A 27,153-nucleotide genomic window follows, 5' to 3' on the forward strand; every position below is an offset into this window, starting at 1 on the left:
GCTCCCTGTCTTTCTGGAAGTTGAAGACTTTCCCTCTCTCTTTCACTGTATATGTTAGTTTTCACTTGTTTTTAGAATAAAGTAGTGTGTATATGTCCACTGTGGAGAGCGGTTGTGTATCTGTTTCCTCCGCATGAGAAACACGGTGGCGATTACAGAGCAGCGTAGCTTCAGTCAGATATTTTCTCTACAGAGCGGATATTTTATGAGTTTCCGCAACATTCTTTGGTGCCGAAACCCGGGACTGACTGCGCTGCATTAGCCAACGAGAGTTTCATCAGGGAATCATGGAGCGCCTGAAGCACAAGCGAGCCGCACGACGTGCGCAAGTAACAAAGTTGATCCATGAGGTAACAGAGCTTCGGAGCGACCACACCGTCACCAAGACCACACTCAATGGATTATTGGCAAGACTCGTTGCCAGTGACGGCGATCTTCGAAAGGCCAATGAAGAAATTGAACCACTCGTAAAGGATGATGACCTCGCAGCCGAATACGAAGTAATAATCGGGTACGAGGAGCAAGCAGCGAACGCTATCGCGGAGGTTCAAACACGTTTGGCCGAACTGCAGCTAGGAGAGAGAACTTCGCCCGACGCAACGCGACAACCACAAACAGCTGGTCCTCCAGAAAATCATCACGTGCAATCTTCCGGTGTCAAACTGCCCAAACTTCAACTCCAGACCTTCGCAGGTGAGCTGACACAGTGGTTGCCATTTTGGGAGCAATTTCGTACGGCGGTCCATGAAAATGTAAGATTAACGAAGACGGAGAAGTTTCAATACTTAAGCACCTTGTTGAAGGGTCAGGCAGCATCCGCTATTAGAGGACTCCAGGCGACGGAATCGTGCTATAACGATGCAATAGAGATACTGACGCAGCGCTTCGGGAACACTGGTCGGATTGAACGTGAATACCTAGCGAGGCTAAGAAACCTGCCACCGGTGAGGTTTTCGACAGATGTGGCGGGACTTCGAATATTGTACGACCACGTCCAGTCCAATATAAGAGGTCTGCGAGCGTTGGGAATACCGACTACCACCTATGCGTCAATGATGGTTGATATTCTCCTGTCGTCTCTGCCCTCTGACATGGTCGTGGAGTATCAACGCATGGTGCGGTATCGAACTGCTTTGTCCGACACCAACGGAACAGAGAATGACACGTCATCACGTGCCTCCGAATCAACTACTGGGACAGACGCGAAGGCAAGTGACGAGCTGTCCAAAGTGCTACATTTTGTGCGTGTAGAACTTGAAAGTCGTGAACAATGTGGCGCGAAAAGCCGCAGTGTTACGCAGCCGGTTCATCAACAGCTCAGAGTGAAGTCCAGTCGAAACATTCCAACAGGTGCTGTGCTACATACGCGCGTGGGAGCTGCCCCTAACTGTGTTTTCTGTGGGTCTACTGATCACGATACCCCAATGTGCAGAGTGGATATGCCAACGGCTGACAAAATGAAGAAGCTTTCGCGAGAGATGCGGTGCTTCCGCTGTACTAAAAGGGGTCACCGCTCAAAGGACTGCCGTTCCAGGATCACCTGCAAGCATTGTGGACGAAAACATGCGTCATCAGTATGCGACCCATCCAAGAGTACTCTGCCGAAAGAAGTGGTTGGAGATGTTTCGACCACTACCAACATGATGGCCACGAACGGCGCACCGCACAAGCAAAATAGTGAGGTACTGCTTCAGACTTTCCGTACGTGGGCGTCGTCCGACGCCGAGTGTGCCCTTCTCCGAGGCGTCGTTGACGGGGGAAGTCAGCGCACTTTCGTCCGCGAAGACATTGCCAAAAAACTGAAGCTAAAAGTAATCGGTGAGAGCAACATGCAAATCAACACCTTCGCTAACGACGCGCCTTCAAACCGGATACACAAGGGGAAGGTGGTAGAGCTTCGTCTTAGGAGCCAATATCACCCAAAGGAGTACATCATTCGGGCTACTACAATACCATTCATCTGTAAGGATCTCACAAGCACTCCGGTGAGTCACGACTTTGTGGAATGCATACGCCGTCGGGGAGAGTTCATCGCAGACGATCTGTTGCTTCCTAATGTGACGACTGAAGCTGGCATTGGGCTGCTGATCGGCAGTGATGAGATGTGGAGGGTACTCACCGGCGAGGTGAATCGATGCAACGGAAACGAGAGCTTGGTTGCAGTGGGGACAGTTTTCGGTTGGACCTTCCAGGGACCGACGACGACCACCAGCCACTGCACCGAGCAGTCTACGGTAGCAGTGTGCGTCTTGAAGGCTGGGGTGATGATGCAAGAAGAAAACGACGCGCTGAAGAAATTCTGGGAATTAGAAAGTATCGGAATTGTAGACGATGCGAGCATGAAGGCCGAACAGAACTCTGTCGTTTTAGAGGAGTTCGAGCGCAACGTACAACTGCGAGGAGGCCGGTATGAGGTGGCATTGCCATGGAAAGCCCGCAAAGATGATCTACAGGACAACTACACAGTAGCCAGAAACAGACTGCAGGGCCTCGTGAGACGGCTGAACCGGGATGGCAACGCTGGGGACTATGACAGAGCCATCCGGACCTATATCGAAAGCGGACACGCCGAGAAAGTGACTGAGGACGACGACAATTCGACCACTGTGTACTACATGCCTCACAGGGCCGTCACAAGAAACGAATCTTCGTCGACCAGGGTCCGGGTGGTGTTTGACGCGTCCTCACATGCTGGTGGAGCAACTTCATTGAACGACCATCTTGAGAAAGGCCCGAAATTAAACACCGATCTGGTTTCAGTGTTGCTCCGCTTCAGAATGCACAAGGTTGCCCTAACGGCGGATATTCAAAAGGCCTTTTTGCAGATTGGCATTCAAAACTGTGACAGAGATGCTTTGCGATTTCTGTGGTTCTCTCAAGTCCCGACCACAGACGAACACGAACAGGAGATTGAATGCTGGAGGATGACGCGCGTGCCTTTTGGAACCACAGCGAGCCCTTTCCTATTGGGCGCTACACTACGCCATCACCTCCGAGCGTTTGAAGAGTCGGACAGAGAACTGGCTGCCACCTTGATGGAGTCCTTCTATGTCGACGACCTGCTCACAGGAGCCGCCACAACAGACGAAGCGCTAGAAATTGTCCGGAGATCCAGAGAAATTTTACAGCAAGCCGGCATGAACTTAACCAAGTGGGCCTCTAACTCTTCTGAGCTGCAGAGTGCATTTGAGCACGAAGAGAACGGCACTGATGTCGGTGAAAAGTCCTTCTCGGAACCTACCCAGGCCAAAGTACTCGGGGTGGCGTGGGACAGGAGTACCGACTATTTCAAGTTTTCCGGCGAGCATCTCCTGAGTGTCATTACCCGCATGAGTGACACCAAACGATCGGTGCTGCAGGCCTCGAGCAGGATTTTCGATCCATTGGGCTTCCTTGCACCCTACACCATCCGGGTAAAGATAATTTTTCAGGAACTCTGGAAAGCAGGGCTCGACTGGGATACCACGCTTCCAAATAACATATCAACTGAGTGGCGCTCCTGGTGCTCTGAGCTGCCCAGCCTGCGCGAGGTCTCAATGGAGAGGTGCCTACTACCTGCCATTGGCACGGTGTATTCCCATCAGCTCCACATCTTCTCAGACGCGTCCCCACAAGCATATGGGGCGTGCGCCTTTCTTCGAACCAAAAGTGATGCAGGAGAAACAAAGGTGCGGCTCATATTCGCCAAGTCTCGTGTCGCCCCACTCAAGAAGCTTACACTACCCCGGCTGGAATTGATGGGCGCGTTAATTGCTGCTCGCGTGGCCAAGCTATTGACCACCGCTCTGAAGATGGAAGCGAGTGAGGTTATATTCTGGACCGACTCGACCATTGCGTTGAGCTGGATTAAAGGGGAAGCGAACCGATGGAAACCATTTGTTCGCAACCGAGTCACGGAAATTCAGGAAACCACTGAAGGGTCACAGTGGAGTCACTGCCCGGGTGCAGACAACCCTGCGGATGCCCTTACGAGAGGACTAACCGTGAAGGCGCTTATCGAGGATAAGAAGTGGTTCGAGGGTCCAACCTGGCTGGCAGAGACAAAAGAGAGCTGGCCGCGGTCATTCGCAGAGGATGAAGAGAGCGTCAACAAGGTCGAGAACGAGAAAGTAAAAGTGACAGCGTTAGCTGCGCAAGTCGACCCAGCTGTAACAATTCCTCCGCTGCTTGACCTGAAGAAGTACAGCAGCTATCTTCGTCTACTTCGTGTTACGGCCTGGATAATCAGATTTTCGCAGAATTGCCGTTCCAGATCACGGGTTATCGGACCACTCACCGCTACAGAGCTCAACCAGGCAGAGATGTTTTGGGTGACACGTGCACAGAGCGACTGCTACCCTGAAGAGATGCGTGCACTTGAGCACCAACAGAGGATACCCGCCGCATCTAAAATCGCACAGCTGCAGCCTTTCCTGGACGCTAAGGGAGTGATGCGCCTTTCGGGACGATTACAATGCTCTGATAATCCTGAGGAAGTGAAACACCCTATATTACTAGCGAAAGAGCATCCCCTCTCCGAGCTGATTGCACGAAATGAGCACCGCCGTGCATTACACAGTGGCGTACAGACCACGCTGACTCTTCTACGTGAGAAATGGTGGATATCCCAAGCCAGACAGTTGGTGAAATTCATCACGCGCCGCTGCAAAGTTTGTGCAAGGTTCCGAGCTACTCGGGCAACGGCCCCCACTGCACCTCTACCAGCTGATCGCACGAACCCAAGTCACCCTTTCGACACCACTGGAATTGACTTTGCAGGGCCTGTGTATATCAAGACGTGCAAGGGGTCATCTACGAAGTCTTATATTGCCCTTTTTACTTGTTCTACGACAAGGGCCGTGCACCTTGAATTAGTCACGGACCTGACAACGAAGTCCTTTCTCTTGGCTTTCCGGCGATTTATTTCCAGAAGAGGAGCACCTTCAACCATTTACAGCGACAACGCTCTTACTTTTAAGAAAGCAGCGCGAGACATTGCGGAGCTGTGGAATATTATCCGGAGTGTCGATTCACAAGACTTCGCCACCACAAACCGCATCACTTGGAAATTCATCGTGGAGAGAGCCGCTTGGTGGGGTGGCATGTGGGAAAGAATGGTGCGGACAGTGAAAACTTGCTTGCGAAAGATCCTGGGACGGCAGTGCTTAACGTTCGAGGAGATGACCACCATACTGCACGAAGTGGAGGCCATGGTGAATTCCCGTCCCCTCACGTTCCTACATTCTTCCCCAGAAGAGCCCAGCGCATTGACACCTGCGCATTTGCTACTTGGAAAAACACTGACTGCACTGCCCGAACAGCCTGGCGCAGTATCAGTACCAACGTCCCACAGAACTAGTGTCAATAGGAAGTGGATTCATCGACAAAAGCTAGCAGATCAATTCTGGAAACGTTGGAAGAAGGAATACCTTCTAGAGTTGAGATCAGCTCATCAGTTCGGTGTTTGTAGTCCAACCAATCTTACAAAGGGTGACGTCGTGTTACTACAGGAAGACAAGAGTCCTCGACATTTATGGAGACTGGCGCGAATTACCCAGCTCTATAAGGGACGAGATGGTAAGGTGCGGTCGTGTGAAGTGAAGCTATCGAGTGGCAATGTGACTCGCCGACCAGTTCAGCTCCTGTTTCCCTTGGAAGTCAAAGAAACTAATTAGGGGCAACATGACTTTCGAAAAATGAGTGCAGTGTATTTTGGCTCATTTTGGGGGGGAGGATGTTGCAGCTTTCAGAGTGTTCGCCATCACTGTACTTTGGCGGAGCGGACAAGGGGGCATGTCGTGGAACTGTTCCAGGAAGTGTCTCAGCCCGGGGGGTTTGGTATACGTGCCCTGAGGGCAGACACAGCGGGACACCCGCGTGTGGGGGACCCCGAAGGCGAAAGATGAGCTCCCTGTCTTTCTGGAAGTTGAAGACTTTCCCTCTCTCTTTCACTGTATATGTTAGTTTTCACTTGTTTTTAGAATAAAGTAGTGTGTATATGTCCACTGTGGAGAGCGGTTGTGTATCTGTTTCCTCCGCATGAGAAACACGGTGGCGATTACAGAGCAGCGTAGCTTCAGTCAGATATTTTCTCTACAGAGCGGATATTTTATGAGTTTCCGCAACAAGGGTACACCCTTTGACGAGGAAGAGGAAGTTGCTCCCTTCCTGTCACGTGCACCTCGGAGAGGAACAGCCAAAGGGTGCGAGACTATGTTTTCGCTATGGTAACGATGACGAAAATTTGTAATCGCACCAATAAGAGCCGTCCCGTTAGAAGAAGACGAAGCTGTTCGTCCCCAAATGTTTTGTTACTGCACGTGCTCTCGGTCTTTCGGTAGCCATAATGGAAGCCATGCAATCACAGGCGAAACGCTTTCGATGACACAGCAAATATATTCCCAGTATGTTCGTCTCGGGGAGGGGGTGGGTGAGGGTGTTTTGTAAGCGGTGTGTGGCACCCAGTTTTGCAGCTCTTATGGCTTCTTCTGCCTTTCTTGCAGACAATTTGGAAGGGTGTTGGGGGTGTCTTAACGGGGTGTAGGGGATGTTTCAAAAATCCCTGCGACCCGATTTTACGGAGCACGAAGTAGCAGCATTTCTTGAAGGTTACCAAGCAAAAAAGTGCCTCAACGTCACTTCGGGGCTGGTCTCGAAGGTTCTGTGGCAAAGTGCAATGCGTATTACGGAGTCTTTGTTAGCCGTCTCCAAATCCACCGCTGCCAAATAACGCCGCCATCTTTCTTCGTAAGACTGCTCGGGAGCTCTCGCAGGATTCCGCCGTAAGCTGCGAAGATTTTGCGACTCGCGCCCTTCGTGAATCTACACTTCGTCGTAACGTTCCCGTACGACGGAGATACGACAAATTCCGTCGCACGAGCTCTTTGTGAATCCGACCCCAGATCCTGATACATCGTAATAGATATGCCACCCAACGTTCATCATTGAAGGCCGCTCTCGACCGACTGGATGGTTGACCTTTTCACTCTGCGAAGGTGTTAGGCGTCTGGCCCTCCAGCAAGAGGGATGCTGCTCTGACTGCGCCTGTGGAACAAGACGCAAGCGGATATCAAGAAACGTGATGATGGACAGTGCACTTAACACGCCAATATCATCCATATATGTCTCTGTGTTTGTTCTACGCAAGTGGTCGCCACGAAATAAAAGCAATATCCGGAGGACCCGTCTGTTTGTCGGGAGGAATAGCGACACCAGACACTGGAACCTGTGTGTTTGGTAGTCTTGTGATCAAGTGAACGGCTGCGCGTCCCAAGGGTAATACCCAAGGGTGCAGGGTATATACTGCGCACGGACAGCAATAAGTTGCTACAGTACAAAGTACGCGTACAAAGAGGGGACAAAAATTATGCGATGAAAGCATAGCTATTACGTGGGACATCGTCGACATCTTAGGAATACCTAGCGTACATGCAAGAAGAAAGAAGAGACAACAAACGCTGGGTATTTCCAAGAGAGAAACAGCAGAGAATTGCTCCCTTGACATTGTTCTATCATTACCATCATCGTTAGCATCATCTAAAGAGACTATGCAACAGGCTATGATCATACGAGGTTGAGTCAAAGTTATCCGCACTCCGATTATATTAAAACATCCGTCTGATCAGCGCTTTTCGTACGAGGTCGCTGTCTCTCCCCCTGGGGGCTTAATCGCTTCATCGTCGTTACGGTCGTTACAAGGTAACGAGTGGCGGGATATTCAAAATGGCTGACGGGAAATTTAAAAAGGTAGGCACGTGATAGAACACGTGCACGGCGCTCTTCGCGCGATACGTGGAGGCCGTGGTACACGTCACGCGCAATGTGTCACGTGCCCACCTTTTTGAATTTCCCGCCACTCGTTATATTGTGACGAGCGTAACGACGATGAAGCGATTAAGCCCCCAGGCACGGCTGTGCAGGTTCGAACGTACTTATATGTGTCGTACAGCTCGTGTTTACGTCAGTTCACTTCGATGCGAGAAACAAGACTTTATGCACAGTACGGAGAAAGTGTTTTTTCGCGATCAATTTGTTTAAATGGATGTAGAAGTTCAAGGAAAGCCCAGAAGTGTCATCCATTAAGAAGGAGCCGTACGCCCGTCCACATCCATGACTGATGGCAACATTGAGCATGCACGTGAACTGATTCTGTCGGATAGACGATTGAGCTGCAGTGGATAATGTGGCAAATCAGTTGCAATCATCCACATCATCCACATCAGTGCTAATCATCCACGTCAGGATTGGGTTTCGAAAAGTTTGTGCGGATATGTTTTGACTCGCCCTCGTAATTATCACAGATTAACGATTAATTAATAATCAAAGCGACCTCTTAGAACACGATTTTGTGTAATGTCCTCTTACGTGTAACTATAAAGTGTGTCTCATTTACTTGTATTATTTTGTTTGTGTGTTAATGAACATATGTAACCTCGCGTGCTAGTTTATATTAATATATTCATTATGTGATGTATAGTTCTTATTGTATTATTCGTTCACACTCCCCTCATGTAACGCCCCTCGCGGGCATTTGAGGTATTCGCATAAATAAATAAATAAATAAAAATAAAAACTGTGTTACTATACCCGTATACTTTTCTTTTGTGTATGTTTAAGGTGTGCTTCGTTCTGCTTCGCGTTTAATAGATGTTTAGACATTTCTGGATCATTTTGTGGGGTGTGCGTTGTAGTTCCATGTTTATGATGTACATACTTATTCTTTTTCTGCTGATATATATTATGTACTTAGCCACTGCCGTGTTGGGATTAGGTCCCCTTTTGCGAGGACACTACATAAAATAACCACACACAAAATGGTTCGTCTTCCGTAATAGGTTAGTCGTAACAAAAATTTAGTCACAGTTGTTAGTGGTTCTGTTGTTACTACCGAGCTTTGTACAGCTCCCGTCAACATAAACGATAACACTGAAGAAAAAAAAATATTGTCTCGTGCCCGAGCGCGATTACAGCAACCCTTGGGGCCGCGAGGAAATATTAATTGAACAAAATTATTATGTTAGTTTAACGCACGGAATTGTGTTCGCTTAACATTCCCCCAGTGCTGTTATCGCGCTCAAAAATCAGACCGTTTTTTTTTTTTTCAGTTTTATTATTAGTGTTGACGGGAGTTGTACTTGCCTATCATGCGTTTAGGGACGACATCATATAGGTAACTGTGGTGACATTTGCTTGAGGCATTTAATGAAAGCCATGCGGAATAGTCAGACAACATGTCCGGTGCCTGCGTTGGAACCGGGGTCACTTTGTCACCGTGGATAGTCATAGCGAAAGTGATGAGGAACGCACCACCAACTGCGCAGGAAACTGCGCAGTAGCGGCACTCCCCTCATTGCGAATAAAGGGTCCCAAAACGGTTCTATAAAGCTATTAAGCGTTCTAACGCTAACTGCATTGACATTACGCGAAGAACAAAACAGGAACATTTCCAGGGCATTCAGATTCCACATATCATACATTCAACAAATATTGGGTTGCACGAGTTTTATTTCTGTTTCGATCTGCCTTTCGTGGAAGATGTATAGTGAAGCCCATCTAGCGTTTCTAATTACGGAAATCTGGCTTCTTCCTCGTGAATGGAAATTTAAGCTGAGCCTCCCCGAAGCCACATTTATGCTAAAGAAGCCAATTTCATTTAATTAGAAAAGCACACCCAACACCGCTCCCGGATATCGCGTTAACTGTCACTCAAACGGGCTTCGCAAGCGAAGTGAAAAGAGCCAAGGAGGATAATTGGGAGTTATAGAAAAGCACACCGCACAACGAGAGATAAGCGTAACAAATTGAGTCAAAGCAAGAGCCTCAGACAAAGCCAATTGTCGTATATATATATATATATATACGTGGAAAAGGGGAAAAAATAAAACACTGTCAAGGAGCCCGCGAAGAGGGAATCACACACGTAACATGAAAAACGGTTAGGAGCAACTAATATTTATTCGAACAAGAACTTTCGTGCAAGAGACTGCACTTCTTCAGGTTACACAACTAAGTGCGACACGAGTATATATACCAAGTGAACAGATACAATAAAACAGGTTTCCAGAACAAAACAACCAGACAGTAATACAATGCATTACGTGAGCAACCGTCACATAAGAATCAGGAAAGAGAAGAGAGATTCCTGACTCTTATGTGACGGTTGCTCACGTGATGCATTGTATTACTGTCTGGTTGTTTTGTGTTTACTTAGTTCTGGAAACCTGTTTTATTGTATCTGTTCACTTGGTATATATACTCGTGTCGCACTTAGTTGTGTAACCTGAAGAAGTGCAGTCTCTTGCACGAAAGTTCTTGTTCGAATAAATATTAGTTGCTCCTAACCGTTTTTCATGTTACGTGTGTATATATATATAGAGAGAGAGATACATGATGACAGCACTGCGTGACACCACTGCATTTATGCTTAACGTGTTGAAACTTTGCACGGGGCTGATATACAGGGCGTATGCACGTAAACCTAAGTGACATTTGCACTCTTGACTTGTTGTCTACTTACCTGACGAGCTTCCGGTGGCGCACTGTGGCGCATTTATGCGTGCGAAAGCTATAAAAAAATTGTCGAAGCTGTACTCAGCGTAAAAAGATAAACAGAGCGACGAAAACATCGGCTTCCATGCGTTATAGAGAATATACCCCATCACCATTTACAAACAAATGACACCAGATGGTATAGCAGCGCCACCAACTTGGTAGACTGGAACTAGTATAGAAAAAAAAATCAACAAGTCACAAGAAAGCCACGTTTAAATATAGCTTTTCATAATGTAAGATTTCTATAAGATTCCTTACATATTATTAGTTGTATTGTAACGACGATAAGGACGGTGGGCGCATGCAACGCAACCCATGCGCACTCTGTATCATTCTGCCATTAAACGCACAACATCGTCACGACGCTTCGGCGGCTGCGGCAGCAGCTCGAGGACAGTGGACGGCCCGCACCTCCACCAAATGTTAAGAGAAACGGAGGTGACTCAGTCTGTTTATTATCGGGCCAGCACGAGAGGAAGAGACCGCCACCCGTGCCAGAGAACGTCTTCGTCCTCTCACGCTCGCCTATTACCCGTGACAGTATGACCATGTTGTGCTCCATTCTACCGGTAGTCCTATCTTTTCGGTAGCCATTTCTAAAGATGGCTACCGTGCCCTTCCATCGTCACGAACCTAAAGGGCACGAGTTTCTCTCAGAGTGCACTTGGTGTCGCCATACAAAGCCAGCCCCAACTACGTCGTAATAACAGACCACATTCCGCGCAGGATTACGACATCGACTTTCGAAACGATGCAACCAACGCTTGGGTGTCTTCTCTTTCCGCTTTTCAAGCCGTCTTTTCTTTCCGCGGTGGACTGAAAACGCGAATGAAGACACCGAAGCGATTAAAAACGTGACTTCATTTGTGTGTTCCATTAGTACGAAGAAGCGACCCTTGACCTTTGCGACGGAATATGGCTTTGTGAATCTGCGCTGTTTCAGTTTCGCTATGTCTTTTTTTTTAAATTTCGTGTTAACGCCGCGAAGCAACTCTGGCTATGAGCGGCGTACAGACGTGAACAGATGCAGAGAGGACAGCAGGAAAGAGTAGGGGACAAGGGGGTTAGTATGCGTCCTGGGCCGACTTCAGGGGGAACTGTGCCGACATTCGTCTGAAAAATCTTCGGAAAACCTAGGGAAAACCTCGGTGCCAGGATTCGAACCCGTGTCACCTCTCAGTCTCGGTGTGGAAAGCGATCATCCTAACCACTACGCCACGCGGGAGCTGGTCTATGTCTACCGACGTCATTATTACGTCACGGTGACGTTCCTGCGGTAGAGGTCTGTAGGGCAGCATGGCGGCGTCTCAGGGGTGTTGTATTCTGGTAGCGCTAGGGGAGTTAAGTGCGCAGAAACCGAAACGATGCCTCCATATGGATGCTCATCGGTAGTGCCCCTGGCGGTAGCTGCACACAACTCTCCATCTCCGCGCCACCGGAAGTTCGTCAGGTGAGTAGACAACGAGTTACGTGTGCAAAGGTTTATCTGCACGCAGCGTGTACAATACGAAAGAAAATAAGTTTTTTTAAGTAAGTAACTTTGAGTTTATAAGTAAGCATTTAGGCCGCAGTGCTTTAAACAGGCTTTCTAGATTACGTTGATCTGCCTCAATGGCGGAGATGCCTCACACAGATGACGTCACAGGTGGATGAGTTTCGGTATTCGCAGTTCGAAATTTCTACGCTCTATCACCTGCACTCTTATACCCTAGTCAGACAGCATTTCAAATGTCAATTGCTAGAAATGGCCTTCGGCCTCTCAAATGACCTTTGTTCGGGGGCACCTGCCAGACAGGCGGGAAAGGCGTGCTCCTCAACTGACTGCCCTCACCGGCTCCTTTTTTCGGTTTTGTTTTCCCTGTCTGCTGTGGAAATTTGAAGTTGGTCTGTGCGCCACAAATCAAGATGCAGAAGTCATATGCACTTCTCTAAATAGGATCTGAATACGTTTACACAGTTTCACTCCATTATCCGCATTTTATAGGTTTTCCTACATTCAGCTGCGAAGGTAGCGAGGGTACAATGGCATAACACTGTTGTCGAGATTGCTCCTTTCTGCACCTCAAATGCAGTTGGGGGCTTCCTTTCGCGTTGATGGTCATTTCTTAGAAAGGTCCTTTGAGCTTCCGTCTGACACGGCTCTGAGAGGTCATTTTTTGCAAATGAAAATTTCCCGAAGTTCTTCGAGCATGCCGTCTGACTGGGGTATTAGAAATGAACATTAACGCATAGCACTCTCCTAGCCAACCATCATCTCGACTGATTTCGTTATCTGCCCTGATTTGTTGAAAGCAGGAGACGTACGCCTTTTTTGTGACAGTTATGAACAGCATAAGTGTCACAAAAAAGGGGTACTCCTCCCGTTCTCAACAAATCAGGGCAGACAACGATATTACTGGAGGTGATGCTTGGCTAGGCACTACGTGCTATGCGGTGAAGTTCAGTTTTAAGAGTGTGGAGCGAAGCGTCACCACAACCCGTTTAGGGTACCGGACGTGAACAAGTAATTCCTACGCCTGCCTTGATGGAGAGAAGTAAACAAGGACAAGTCGAGCACGTTCAGATAGCACGTAGTTCATTCACGAAATACATGTCTGCTCGTCTCATTGACAGATGAAAGCAGACTCGCTCTAAGGCGGCCGCTCTGCCTTTATTGGCAAGGATGCGGGAAGATCTTGAATGAAGGGTTTGTTTACACGTAGCGTTCCGCAGCGTTAGTTAGGAGAAAGCACGAACGCTTAAGAGACTCGAAGCTATTCGATTCCATCGTTTGATGTTAGAATGGAAGCTCTTTGCTGTGCCCTGATTCATTCGGGAAGAATTGAATTCAGTCGCCGAGTCAAGGCGTGCTTCAGAGGGCTGAATAGCGCGTTAGTTTCCTAGGTTTTGTGGCCTTTTTCTTCGTCTTACGTATTTTCATTGACAGTGAACGTTAAACTGTCTACCACTTGTTCTGGCTAAGGGATTAACTTTCCAGGAAGAGCTGAAGTTAAAGGTTACCAAGCGAGAGGTTGGCTTTAAGATATGAAATACTCTTCTTTTTGCACTACGATTTCCACCAAACTTGTGACCTTTACGCTTCGATTAAGGGCATAGTGACCATTTTTTTAATTTTGATTTTATTTTTTTTACCTGAAGGAAACGTCTCGGTGTTTATCGGGATCAAAAATCGAAGTTCTTTTCTTTATGAATGTCGAGTTTGCATGGAAAATAAAGGGGAAGTTCTACTGGCAAGTGGTATCTATGCTTAGCTGCAGGAATGTAAAAACGGCGACGATATTGGTCTTTTTTTGTGTGTGTGTGCCTAAAATCGAGGTCATCTCTCGAGCCCAAATTCTCAATATGAGCACTTTTTTTTTTTCACTTGGACAGCTTTGAAAGACTGCATAGGCTCACCAGAAAAGGTTTACGATGCTTTCTAAATAATAATAAGAAGAAAAAGTAGCCGCCTCCCTGCTCATCCAACGATGAGTAATGCGATAGCAATCGATGAGCAAATTAACGAATGCAACAGCTCAGGAGCAAATTAGAATGGTGCAAGCGAACTGGTGTACTGTAGAAAGAGGTAACATTTACTGGAGTTTGTAAAACACGACGAGGAGGACAACACAAGAATTGTGCTGTGTTGCCCTCTTCGTCTTGTGTGTTCCTCGAACTCAAGGAAATGCTGCCTCTTTCGATAGCAATCGTCGACCTTCCAAGAAAATGCGGAAATAGGCGTGGGTCAAATGTTTAAAAAAAAATAAAAAAGACATGTGGGTCAAAAAAATAAAAAAAAAATAGGTGGTACCATGATTACCTTAAACAGCGTTCACACGGGGCAACGTATTTTCCAGAAACTATGAGCAATTTACGAGTTGCTGGCAGTCGGCCGACACCGTCAACCTCCAGCAAAAGATGGTGGTGGTGGTGATGGTGAAAGGGCACCCCGTTGTCGGCCGCACAGAGGTGGGCAACGTCACGACTGACGCCGGAAAACTTGAGAAGTTGCTCGTGCACCAACCAATCAGCGAGGGGAGCATTGCCACGTGACTCCCGATGGCGTGATGTGATTTCGTTCGTGGATTCATGGGTGCAAATCCTGCACGTGCAGCTGAGAAACACCTTTCTTTGTGTTTTTTTTTTTTCTACTAACGCTACGCAAACATATCAATAGCCATTTTTTGAAGATAATGATGATCTTTTGGCGTGAAAAACAGACTAAGATTTGATAAGCTGCAGCTAAAGAAACGACACCATCAATTGGATTCGAACCCATATTCTCCGGTTGCCGTAATGTTGCTCGCGGGTGAAGCTATATCGAGTTGCTACGTGTGCTCAAAAGAGGTTGGTTCGAGTTGGTTCGAGTTGCTGGAAAAAGTTGCCCCGAGTGAACACAGTCTTAAATAACGCAAAGAACCATCTCGCAACGTTGTTGCACTGGGTACTCCTCACCGCGCAATCTCGAACTCAATAGAAACAGTACAAAACAGGGCAGTCCGATTCATATTTGGTAATTACGACCGCCCCGAAGGTGTCACTGCAATGAAACATAAACACAATCTGCGTCTGTTTTCCACTCGCCGAACAATAAACTCGTCTCTGTTTGTTTCACAAAATTTATTATCATAATAATTACCTTAGAGAATCGTTAATCCAAGAGCCTACATATATCTCAGATCGTAGCGACCACCTGCAGAAAGCGGACATTCCCTCATACTCAACAAGGTCACTTTACGATTCATTTCTGCATCGTACATCGCTGGAGTGGAACCGCCTTCCCGGCGCCATTACCTCCACTACCGGCTCCAAGTCGTTCGAAAATGTTCATGCTGTCATTTCGCTGCACAGTCATTTTTCAACCTCCATGTTGTACACTTGTGGTGTCATTGTTTGCTCTAATCGACCCAAATAGTACGCTTTTATTTACCTCTATGTATCTGTGCAATTTGTGCACGTGGACTTTGTAAATCTCTCTCTATGCTGCGCATATTAAGATTATATCTCTCCTATATAACCACTCTCCTCTCTATTGCCTCACAGCCTTGATGGTAAATAAATAAATAAATGAGTTTGAACGTCGCACAACACGACCGCAGTCCGCCTTCCGCCAGCATATCCTTTTAGAGGACCATATCCTAGCTTCTTGCGCAGGACCCGTGGATGCCGTGCGACTACTGTAGTTTTTCTTTCTTTCTTACGACGGTGATAAACATCTGGCCACCCACTGTTGCCGTGGCGCCATCTATCGTCCGAGCCGAGTTTTCGACACAGACCACAGGAATTTCTGAGGAGCTAGGGAATAATGTTATCGCATTTAAAAAAAAAAGTGTCCGAGTCGAGCGCAAATTAACCGAATTTACTAAGCGAATTATCATCTTCCTTTTGCACTGCAATTTGGACCCAGTTTGGACCTTGAAATTTTCTTTAAAACGCGAACCTTACATTCTTTTTTCTATTTTACAGCTTCAAAAACATCCCGTACCAGCCAATGCAGTCCCGCCGTTTAAACACGAATATACACCAATTTACACCTGCAGCTACCGGTGTTGTCCCGTGTGTGTTGTAACGGTGCAGTTAATCATTAGAGAGTTTTAGCATATCGTACGCTATCGCCTTTGCGTGCGTGTAATCCGCACGCCCATAATTGAAAGAGAGCTTCGCGCAGTGCGCAGAACCATCAACGCTATCCCTTACTTACGCAAAGGCGATAGCGTACGACCTATACTAAAGCTCTCTATTACTTCACTATACGAGAAGCTCACACAGAGAAACTTGCTGGTGGAACCGTCGCACGAAAGAGCTTTCGCAGAAATACAACACAGACAAGGAGAGACAACAAGCATAAATCTCCTCCAAGGGAATTGCTTCCGTTTGCTGAGAACCGCTCGGAAGCAGTCAGAAGTGTCCGCAGTGAGGCACGTCAAGTGGCTTCGTCGCGAATACGTGCTCCCGCCGGACAAGAACAAACGAGTGCGTTCTCTGTGGCCCGCGTCTCGTCCGGTTTCTTCGAAACGAAGCTTATTGCGTCTCGGTAAAGATGCGCCGTAAAGTCGTCTTTCTTTTTGTCTCTAATGCGACAGTTGCGCCACCACGACGCGTGAGAAGTGACTGTAACTTTGGAGACAGCCCGCGCATAAATCGTGTATTCACACGAGCGACATCCTCACGGAATATTCTAGTGGAAGAAAAAGCGGAAACACTGCTCACAGAGCCGAGGTTCCGTCCTGTGTTATGTTGAGCATTCACACGGTGTGGAATTTGCGGGAGTGGCGTATTGCACATTCAGCAGACGACACTTAGCAGACGACACCGCCAGCGTGTTTCCCTGTCGTCTGCTACGGAATATCTTGTGGCTGTGTAGCAGGATATTTCACACGGTTAGCAGTGTATACGTGAAGACACAACGTTGAGCGCTCGCGCTCACGTGAGAGCAGAAAGCTATGACGCTTTTCGCATCTTCCGCTTCTGGGGGAATGTCGCTCGTGTGAATACACGGATACACGCGTGCAGGCACGTCGGACAGGGCAAGGGACATGTGAACAAAGACTGCTTTCTTTGGGTCTTCGCGAATTCTAGTGAATTCTCCGCGCAACCCTCCCTTTTCAGCAAAACACTCCGGCGCGCACCCCCTGCGGTGGGAAACCGACATTTCTTTTTGCGTTAAAGGCGCATGGAAGTGACCCCCACAATATTTTTTTTTTTTTTTTTGCTTTTTCACTGCGACGCCTTCTGCAACGAATAAAATTAGCTCCTGCGAAAGAACGATGAGCGCAAGGGCCCTACAGAGCACGCGCAAGGCTCTGTTCCGCACATCTTTAAAAAAAAAAACCCTCTCCACATGCAAAGAGCGCATCGGCGAACGAGAAGACGTCGTGACGTATCACGGGTTCCGGCACGTGACCAGTGACGTCCAACTGCACAGATCAAGCATGTATAAGCGGCGGGTGAGGCGAGAAGAAGAAACAAAGGAAAAAGGCACTGATCAGTTTTTACGTCACGCGGGGCTCGTGTCTCTCGTCCATGACTGCTTTCTCCGACTGTCTTTTGTAAATTTTGTTGCGTAGCGACAATACGCCGCAGAGCGACAATATTTTGCATGGTGACTCCTGCTGGACAGCTTCACAGATGAAGCAGGGTTTCGAGCCACGTTAAATGTCAGTTCCATGTTCCTTTAACGCGGTAGGGCTGTGCGTGAGCTGTCCCGTGCGCGTTGCGAAATCGCTGAAAAAAAAAAAAAAAACTCAATGCGGTTCAGATTCTACACTGGTGCATTTACCTGGCCACCAGCGTGATTTTTGGTAGCCATGTAGACGCCATTTACAACAATAGGATCTATGCTATCCTGACATCAATATATGAGTATCAGCTTTTGAAAACTTGTACGGCAAAGTAGAATTGACAGGAGAGCAGCCATGTGAATTAAAGAGCTGCACTATAAATAATGCGTTTTAATACACATCGCATTATGCTCACCATGAAGCTAATATGTCAAGCCGCTTTAATATTTCCTTCATCTCGAAAAACAAGGGCTTCTGTTTCATTTCGCTTTATCAAAGTTTCAGTAACTGTGAAGGTTGTTCTCTACTCTTTACTCGACTTCATTTCGCAAAATTGAAAAGTGAAACCGGGAAATGAAAGACAACACTGTCCGATGTTTCGTTTCTCTTGTTCCTCTTGGAGTTCCTTTTTTACTGCCCCGTGCATCAAATATATGATACCTGATGAGAAATTTCGCACCTTTCGGAAGTTCCATCTTTCTACAATAATGAACTTCACGTTGAAATAAGCACAAAAAAAAAGTCTATCGCTTTCGTAAACATCAAGGGAAAGAAGACGGACGTTGTCTTTCCTTTCCTTTTTCAACCGCCCTGGTGCTATAGTTCCGCAGGTCGTTCAGTGGATCACGTGACGCTCATAGCAACTGCGTTAAAGCAACACTGAACAGGTAAACAAGGTGCATGCTTTCTGTCGCGCCGTGAGTAACAAACCTGCATGCCTGCACCCAACATGCCTGCACACCAACAAAATCACTACACTCTTTCTCAACCTCTCTCCTTTGTGTAACACCCACCTTCAAGACTCAAACTGAACTGCCCGCTTTCATGCTATGCGGCGCTCTGCGATCCCTATTGAAATAAAGGTCTGAGGTAACCTCAGAAAGTCTTGATTTTACCCCATCAGTCCTGATTAACCTGGGCTAACCCTGCGTTAACCCGTCCTGGGTCAACCCTAAGACGTCGTGCACGGAGATATCCTGAGAAACCATGTGGTTACCCTAAAATGTTCTGTGGTTTACCCAGGATTGTCTGGGGTGGGGTGGGGGAGGAATATATTTCGTTAGTAGATGGGCAGGTTGGTACATAATCCTTTTCTTTTTTCTCTGTTTTCCCCTTTTCTTCTTTTCCTTTTCTTTTCTTTCCCCCTTTCCCTTCTTTTCTTTGGTCCTTTTCCTTTTCTTTTTCTCCCCGATTTTCCTTTTTTTTTAATAGCAAGCCGACTTCCGTCTGGCTGACCTTTCCTTTCTTTTTCTTAATAAACGTATCCCCCCCCCCCCCCCACGTCGATGCAGCGGACATAGGAACGAGGCAAAACGAGAGACAAGCTACACTTTCAATCAGGTTCATTACAGTAAATTTGTTGTTGTTGAAGCCTGGTTGAAAGTGTAGCGTGTGTTTCGTGTTGTCCTCGTTCCTATGTTCGCTGCATCGACGGAGGGATATATTTTATTTATTCGCCCTTGACCGTGTGGCACCCAGACCAGCCCATTCCAGTTCCATTCCGCCTGCGAAAAAAAAAGCCTAATTCCATTTCATTACTAGTACAGTTTCCGCCATTCTATTCCAGTTCCATTCCGGGATCTGATAAATCTGGAATGACTCCGGAATCATTCCAACCCCGGAGTGGCAACTCCGCAACCCTGACATAAACCCTCGAACATACTTGTCAAGCTCTGCCATCAGAGCTTCGGCCATTCCCATTGGTAGCCGTAAACACCTGACCCCTCTCGGACTTCCTCACTGGTGGAGACGCCTGCCGCGACGTCAGGGACGAATATGCGTTTTCGGTATTCGCTGTGCCGGTTTTCTACGTGTCTGTTACCCCCCTCTGCTGTAAGACCGCCACCTATACGGTTTGGAGGGAGCAACAACGCAGTCCCAACTGAACCGCACCAACAGCAAGCCGTTCAGCCTTGCCGCAGCCTTGGTAACCCTTGGCAACTTGTAACCCTGCGCAAAAACGTCAATGCCCGCACTTATTTCATCAGTTCTTGACGTGTACAGGTCTGCTTGAACTCCTCTAACCTCAGAGTCCTTTGCATGAGATCGGAGGTGTGATATATGGGACTTCGTCGCACCCCATCATATGTGATTGAGCGGAGAAACTAATATCCCCGACATTTACGACGCTTCCGCATCTCATTTACTACCTGTTCTGTCACACGTGTGTGACGAAGACGATGTGTCATGGGAAAAAATAAACGGGAGAAGAGGAGGTAGGGGGAGACTCTGCACATTCTTCCTGGAAACGAACGCCAAGTGTGAGCGTCTTGCTTGAGGGTCCGTCGTTACACGGTAACGCTCGCAACGTTACAACTTGGCGCCCGAACGGGGACCTGGGGAACGGGGTGTATGTCTCATCTTTTTCATCGCAATCCCATTGACATGTTAACCCACATCCACTGACATATGGCATCGCAATTGTTGCGCTGAATCACCTCATCCAATCGTCATCCATATGTTGCGGTTATCTGCTGTCAAACGCACTTTAGCGCCTCCTTAAAGCACTCAAGTTAGCCAGTGAAAAAAAAAAAAAAAGAAAGAAAGGAAGAAATAGCGGTTTGGTCATGCAACAAAGAGTAATGTCATAACAATATTTGAACTGGCAAGACAATCTGGCGGTAAGGTCTAATTGCTTCTTTAGATATGGGTTAAAAGTAGGAGCCGAAGTGCAATGAGTTCTGAGTTCCGACCTAGTGCTATAGAGAGGATAACGCGCTGAGGGGTTTGGCACGAAGAAATAGAGTGCCAGAGTTTGAATTCGAACTGCATAATTCTCTGCGATGTCAGCTTCACAGACGCGCTCTTCGAGTGATGTACGGGTCCCAGGGGACACTGAAGGAGGATGCACAGCGCAATGGGCTTTACGAGGACAGTTACGACACCTGCAACAGGAATTCCGCCGTACGCGCGCCGCGCTGTCACGTGATGGCATCCTCTCAACGTGCCCTCACCCTATCCGGCGTCGCAGCTGTCGTGGATTTTGTGCGGAGCACGCAGCTCACGGAGCTGGCAGTAGGCCTGCACATAACAGATGCACCCCTGTAAAAACACCAGAAGGTAGTACGTAAAGCCAAGTGAGTGCTGCATCATGCGAAATTTCTTGAGAAATAACAACTTTATTTGCAGATGGTGAATGGGGAGTTTCGTGAGGAGTACGGTACCGTAATTGTTGCGGTGAAACACCTCATCCCATCGTCATCGTCATCCCACTTGAACGCATGATTTTCACACGTCTCAGTTGGTTCCTTGAGACTGCTGAGTATTTCCCGGAAGTGATGGCGGGTTTCCGCCCGGGCCGCTCAGGGCTGGACTGTGTCATCAACCTAGTCAGTCAGGTACAACAAGCGAAATAAGAGGGATTACTGACTGCCGCTGTGTTCCTCGACGTAAAGAAAGCCTACGACAGCGTTTACCATGCTGCCATCCTTGACGCTCTTGCTGCGGCTCAAGTTGGGGGCTGCCCTCTGCGTTGGATACAAGACTTTTTATCAGGCCGCTATCTCTTCGTGCGCACCGCTGGTGGTGACACCACCAAGCACCACGTGACCCGTGGGGTCCCGCAAGGCGGTGTCCTTAGCCCCTTCCTCTTTAATCTCATCATGGCTTCCCTTACGCCGTTGATCCCTGCTCATACATCCACCACAATATACGCCGACGACATCTGCATCTGGACTTCCGCAACCCGTCGAGATACGATCCAGCGCCAACTGCAAAGCTCTCTACATGTGATTACCACCTATCTTGCCTCCCGTGGCCTAACAGTCTCACCGGCGAGGACTGTTGCAATGGCATTCTCGCGTAAATGCTTCCGCAGGTACCGCTCTACCTTGACGGCTCCCCTCTGACTTTCGCCACTTCATGCCGATACCTAGGTCTAATACTTGATCGCGACCTAACGTGGTCCCGCCATGTGAAGATGGGTACCACAAAGGCGACTGCCTCAGTTCACGTCCTGAGTCGTGTCGCTGGTGCGTCCTGGGGCCCGTCCTGCTCTGATCTTCATCGCATCCATCAGGCCCTCGTGTTGGGGACACTGCGCTACAGCCTCCCTATCTTGCACGCCTTCAGCCAAACACAGGAGCGCGAATTACTTAACATCCAGGCCCGCGGCCTTCGCATTTGTCTGGGAGTACCACGAACATCAGAGACTTATTGTACTGAGACGCCTGTCCCTCTTCTACGGGATGCTGATACACTTCGAGTATATTCTCGCAATCTCTCCAGTCACCCTCACCACTATCTTTGCCATATTGACGACGAATTCCCAGACTCAGCTTTCGGCAAGGCCATTCCACGTTTGAAGGATCATCTTGCTTCCTCCTCAACCACTCCCAACTATGCGCCAGCAATGTGGACCCTTGCGCGTCCTGATATCTCCTCCACCATCCCCGGTCTTCAGCGCAAGCGTGACTCCCGCACCTGTAGCCCTCCAACTCGCCCTCCATTTTCTGCATTCCACGTATCATAACCATCGCCAGGTATACACGGACGGCTCAGTCACGGCAGACAGCTCGGGTGCTGCATTTTATGTTCTTGACAGTGACTTTCAGCAAGCCATTGTCCTCCCCTACCAAATGTCTTCTATGGAAGCAGAACTCCTCGGCATCCTGTCGGCTCTACAGCACCTGCTGGGTCTGCCGGCTGTACATTGGGATGTTCTGGCTGAGAGCAAGGCTTCACTGGATCGGCTGCTCTCGTTTCGCCCTAGCACTTCAGCTCCTCACTCTCCACACGCTCATACTGCAAGCTCTGACACAACTCGGGGCAACTTTCGTTCTGTGGCGCTTCAGTGGACCCCGGGACACGTAGGCCTTCTTGGTAACACCCGCGCAGACACAATAGCGAGAGACGCAACATCTACCAGAGCTCTCCCTGCCACCCCTCTGCCCCTAACGATCTCTGTCTGCTCCCTGCACATTCGCCGGTGACGCTGTGTCCGTACCCGGCAGTTCCGAGGGGACTCTACCTCATATCATCATTTCGTACATATCATTGATCCCCTGCAGGACTTTGCTATTGCCTGCTGGTGCAATAGAGCTGAAGAATCACTCCTCCACCGTCTCCGAATGAATGTTGCACGGACACCCTCACTCCTGTATAAAATGCGCCAGACGAACTTCTCCAATTGCGCAACTGGTTGTGTGGAAGCCGACATCGAGCACTGCCTCCTATCCTCTAACCGGTACGTCTCACAAAGACTCGTCCTCCAACGCCACATGCGACAACTTGGCTACCCTAACGTCTCTTTGGCCACCCTGCTCGGCCCGGTCCTGCACGACCAAGGGGCAGTTGCGACTATACCCTCTTGAGCTTTCTCCGTGCCACCGGCCTCTAGACAAGCCTGTAAGGCCCTTTTGTGTGCCTGTCTGTGTGTATGTGCTTGCTTCTTCTCTCTCCGTTTTTTCGTTTTCTTTCCTTTTTCGTTTTGTCTTTCTTTCTTTTTCGTTTTTGTTTTTATGAAAGGAATAGCAAGTCGGTCTCTGCCTGACTAACATTTCCTCGTTTTTTTCTTAATAAACATATCCCCCCCCCCATCGTCATTCATGTAGTTGTTGCTGTTGTTGTTCATCCGAAGATTAGTCAGTTGTACGACGTCGCTTATGCGTACGTAAGGAAGAGCGGAGTGCGTTCTGCGCGATGCACAAAGCTCTGCTTGCGCCTTGCGCGTGCGCGGTACCATCAACGCTACCCCTTACGTGTGCAAAAGAGATAGCGCACACGATATACTGAAACCCACAATTCCTATTCTCATGCGCTGCACATCCGAACGTGATCTCCGGCATGTCTCATTTTATTCCGTGCTAGCGCCGCGTAGCAACTGCGGCTATGAGCGCCGTACAGATCTTGACAGATGAAGGCAGGAAGGGGTGAGAGGTAGCGAGCTAGTTTGCGTTCAGGGAGAACTGTGCCGACATTCGTGTGGAAAGACTTCGGAGAACCCAGAGAAAGCCTAAAGCGGCACAGCCAGGGGTGGGATTCGAACCCACCACCTTCCAGTCTTCAGCACAACTTTGGCTACCACCAATGAGCGGGATGCCTTAACCCGCTAGGCCATGCTGCTGGTGATCTGCGACATCTGTTCCATTCAGTTACGTAAGCTGTTCGCACATTTCCACAACACTAGTTCCGTGACGCGATGACAGACGCCTGCGTTCCACCGTCACAAATTTTCGAAGTGTACCCCCTTTTTTTAGGTACTCTTGTCGCCTATGAGCGTCTTGTCACTTTTAAGCACGAAGGTAGCTATACCAAAGATCAATATAGCACGCGCGGCGCACAAGTTTTCAATATCCACCAGCTGCGCCAGAGCTTCTCCAAGACGTCACATTGGAAATACGAGCATGTCCCTCTGCGCCTACATTTCGTCTTACAGTATCGTTTTACCGCGCTCTCTTCAAAAAAAGGAAATATTGCGCAGCCCAGGTCATTCAATCGACCATGACTCTGTTCGCCGGTAGGAGGCGCCACATCTGCGAATATCCACCACTTTGCGCTGTGCTCTGCTCTTCTATAGCTTTGTATAGCTTTTTCGCGTGTCGGTGTTGGTGCAGGTTATTATGCCGCCTTTGACTAACGGTCCTGCATGCACTAGCCACGTTTAATGGCGAATTCGGGCCGTCAATTCGCGGGGACTTTTTTGCAAGATCTCGACGACAACAACAACAACAACATAGATGAATGGATGATGATGATGATGTGGGATGTTTTCTTGCATTGAGTGCAGGACCCTACCCAACTCCAAAAAGGTTCACATGAAAGGATGAAGAGGGAAGGAAAACAAGAGAAACACCTATAGTTCTGCGAGCAGACATGCTCGCTTGGTCAAAGCCAAGCAATCTCGCATGTTCGCGAGGCGCTTTCGGAGCGCCCGGAATTCGCCAGCTAGCACTTTTTTCGCCCCGTCCCCAAACGACCGAGCCGCGGGTTGCCCAACTATATTCGGTGTCGTCACATCCGCGCTGCAACGGTGGCGAGTGCCCTCATTGGCCCGCACGTCGAAGTTCACGTGGTTTAGCTGACGACGGAACCCGAAAACGGGCGACCGCGGTGCCCCTAGCGTGGTCCATAAGCGACTAAAACCGCTACATTCCTGGCACCAATTTTCAGGTGACGACGGTCACGTGATCCACCTCAGGCGGCGACCTAGGAATTTCCGAGCGCTATAGGCCGTGTTGCCATGAAATGACCACCCGAATTCACCAAAGACGGCAAGATAAGCGGATCATACTTATTTTTACTTCCTCGCGCCGATCCCCTCCCACGGATCGGTTGGCATTGTCTAGTGTGAGCGGATTCGCTGCCCCCGTGTACCTGTGTACTGCGTCCGACCGTGCATTGCTGGGTTTGCGCTATACGGCAACCTTCCCGGTGCAACTATGGGTGCGTGCGCTTCCGATCGAGCACTCATCGTTAGAGGTGTGCGCGGATGCGCTTACAACCGGGGGTCCGCATCTCGGTTTGCGGACAGAAATATAAGGTTTTGAAGAAAACTGCAGCCTCTGCGGGTGCGCGAATATCCGCAGATTCTCCACTTTTTAGGATTAATATCTCTGCCGACATCCCTAGGGAGATCATGTCGCTACAATGCAGCACTCAGACGGGGCGAAGGGCGGTTAAAACAAGGACACCAGCGTATCTGCAAAGCCTATATCTTCCTCCCTTTGATACCTAGGGAGAGCCATAATTGAGAACACGCGGTGCACTTTAAAATGGCGTCGAAGTGTGCCATTCCTTGCATTCACGGGCGTTTAGCTCTTATTATTCGGTCACTGCGGATGACATAATGTTCCTGAGAAAGTTTACATGCTGGAAAGCAAAAACGTTGGCAACATCACATTTAGTGACAAATCCAGACTGAGTTCACAATCATCAGGGATTCATTAGTCATGGACTGTTTTGTTAGAGTTGGTGGTCGGAGCTGGGCCGCGGTAGTCCTTGTTTTGTTAGGTGATAGATATTAAGAGAGTCTTGTCCCGCAGCAATGAGTGATGAAGGAGATAACAAAGTGTTCTAACTTCGATGCAAATTTAGAAGAAAGATAATGCCTCTTAGCGCTACCATGTATCTATTCCTACACTCCTGTTATCGCAAAGAACTTCATATGGCGAATTCCGTTGGGAATCCGCGCTGGGTGGGGTTTCATGCATGCTGACGGCGGAGTCGCGAGGGTTTGCTTTATCACAGAGCTGTTTATAGGGAGAATTTGGCTATTAGGAGGAGCTTAGGTTGAAGCGCGTCATGCGACGTCATGGCTAAACGACCTCCCTCTCCGTGCTCTATTGTTGTCCCGTCGTCAGCCGGTCGCCGACGCCATATTGATGCTGATCGTTGTTTACGATGCAAGGAGGGAAGGCACGTGCGTCGAAAGCCCTTCGTTCTTCAACTCCTTCAGTTTGACAGCAGAGCCTCACTTATGTTGAATTCCAATGGCAGAGTCGGAGCAAGTGGCGGACTCCGCAATCGGAAGATTGTCAATGGAGGGGCTTGATTTGGTCTGGAGCAAGTGATCTGAGTCTGCGATTGGAACTCTTGTTGGACTCCTTGTTGGATGACGGCCAGAGATGGAGGAAGAAGCAGACGAAGGTATACCCATGTTCTACTGCAACCTCATCTTCGGCAAAATATAGGTCCTCCTAGCCTCCCACCGTTGCCCCGCAAGTAACGTCTGACTCATCGCTTTCGTCAAGAAGCAAAATCGTCAACGTACGACGCGAAATACAAGTCATGGTGGGGACGCATTGCGAAGCGGCCATGTTAGCGAAGAAGGGACAGGAAATGGGAAGCGTGAGCGACAAGTGATACGTCACGGAGAGTTCCGGTTGAATCTGCCTATCTTGGCGGAGCAGTCTGGGTTGCTGCTTGGAGCGACCTTGCCGTGAAGGTCGCTCCAAAGCTCCCATTGGAAGACTCTCGCACTGTTGCCAATCCGCCGATAGAAGAGACTTGCTCCCGGCGGAGCAGCAAAACTTGCTCCGGAAGCGCTCCGAATCTGCCATTGGAATTCAACATTACTGCCCGCATGCCTGCTTTTCCGGTCGCGTTCCGCTGAAATATCGCTGGATCAAAAGGATCGCAGGATCAAAAACTAACTGCTCCTGGAGCACATTTTTTTGCGCCTGCTCCGCCAACATTCAATGCATGCTTCGATTCTGCCAATGGAACAGTTTTTGCTCCTTCCCGGAGCAAACTTTGACCCAGCTCTGACAATGAAATGCACCACTTCAGAAGCGAGTTGCAAAGTAAAAGAGGTGCAACCACATAGTTTCGTAGTTTTCCTATGTTTCACCGCTGCTTCATGAGGACGGGGCCTTATGCCCATTCCTCACTTCATGATGTCCGACCCCGGCACGGTAACCTCGCC

The 27,153-nt window shown here is 48.7% G+C and overlaps 1 protein-coding gene across 1 annotated transcript; it reads left to right on the forward strand.

Moving 5' to 3' along the window:
• Positions 1 to 287: 287 nt before the first annotated feature.
• LOC135392562 (uncharacterized) lies at positions 288 to 5,654 on the forward strand. The gene has a single exon (XM_064623269.1). It carries the CDS (start codon positions 288 to 290, stop codon positions 5,652 to 5,654), a length of 5,367 nt encoding a protein of 1,788 aa, XP_064479339.1.
• Positions 5,655 to 27,153: the final 21,499 nt, after the last annotated feature.

The sequence above is a fragment of the Ornithodoros turicata genome, chromosome 4, assembly GCF_037126465.1.
Source record: "Ornithodoros turicata isolate Travis chromosome 4, ASM3712646v1, whole genome shotgun sequence".
Taxonomy (NCBI): domain Eukaryota; kingdom Metazoa; phylum Arthropoda; class Arachnida; order Ixodida; family Argasidae; genus Ornithodoros; species Ornithodoros turicata.

Coding starts and splice junctions, on each gene's coding strand:
- LOC135392562 (XM_064623269.1), top strand. CDS start 288: ATGGAGCGCCTGAAGCACAAGCGAGCCGCACGACGTGCGCAAGTAACA.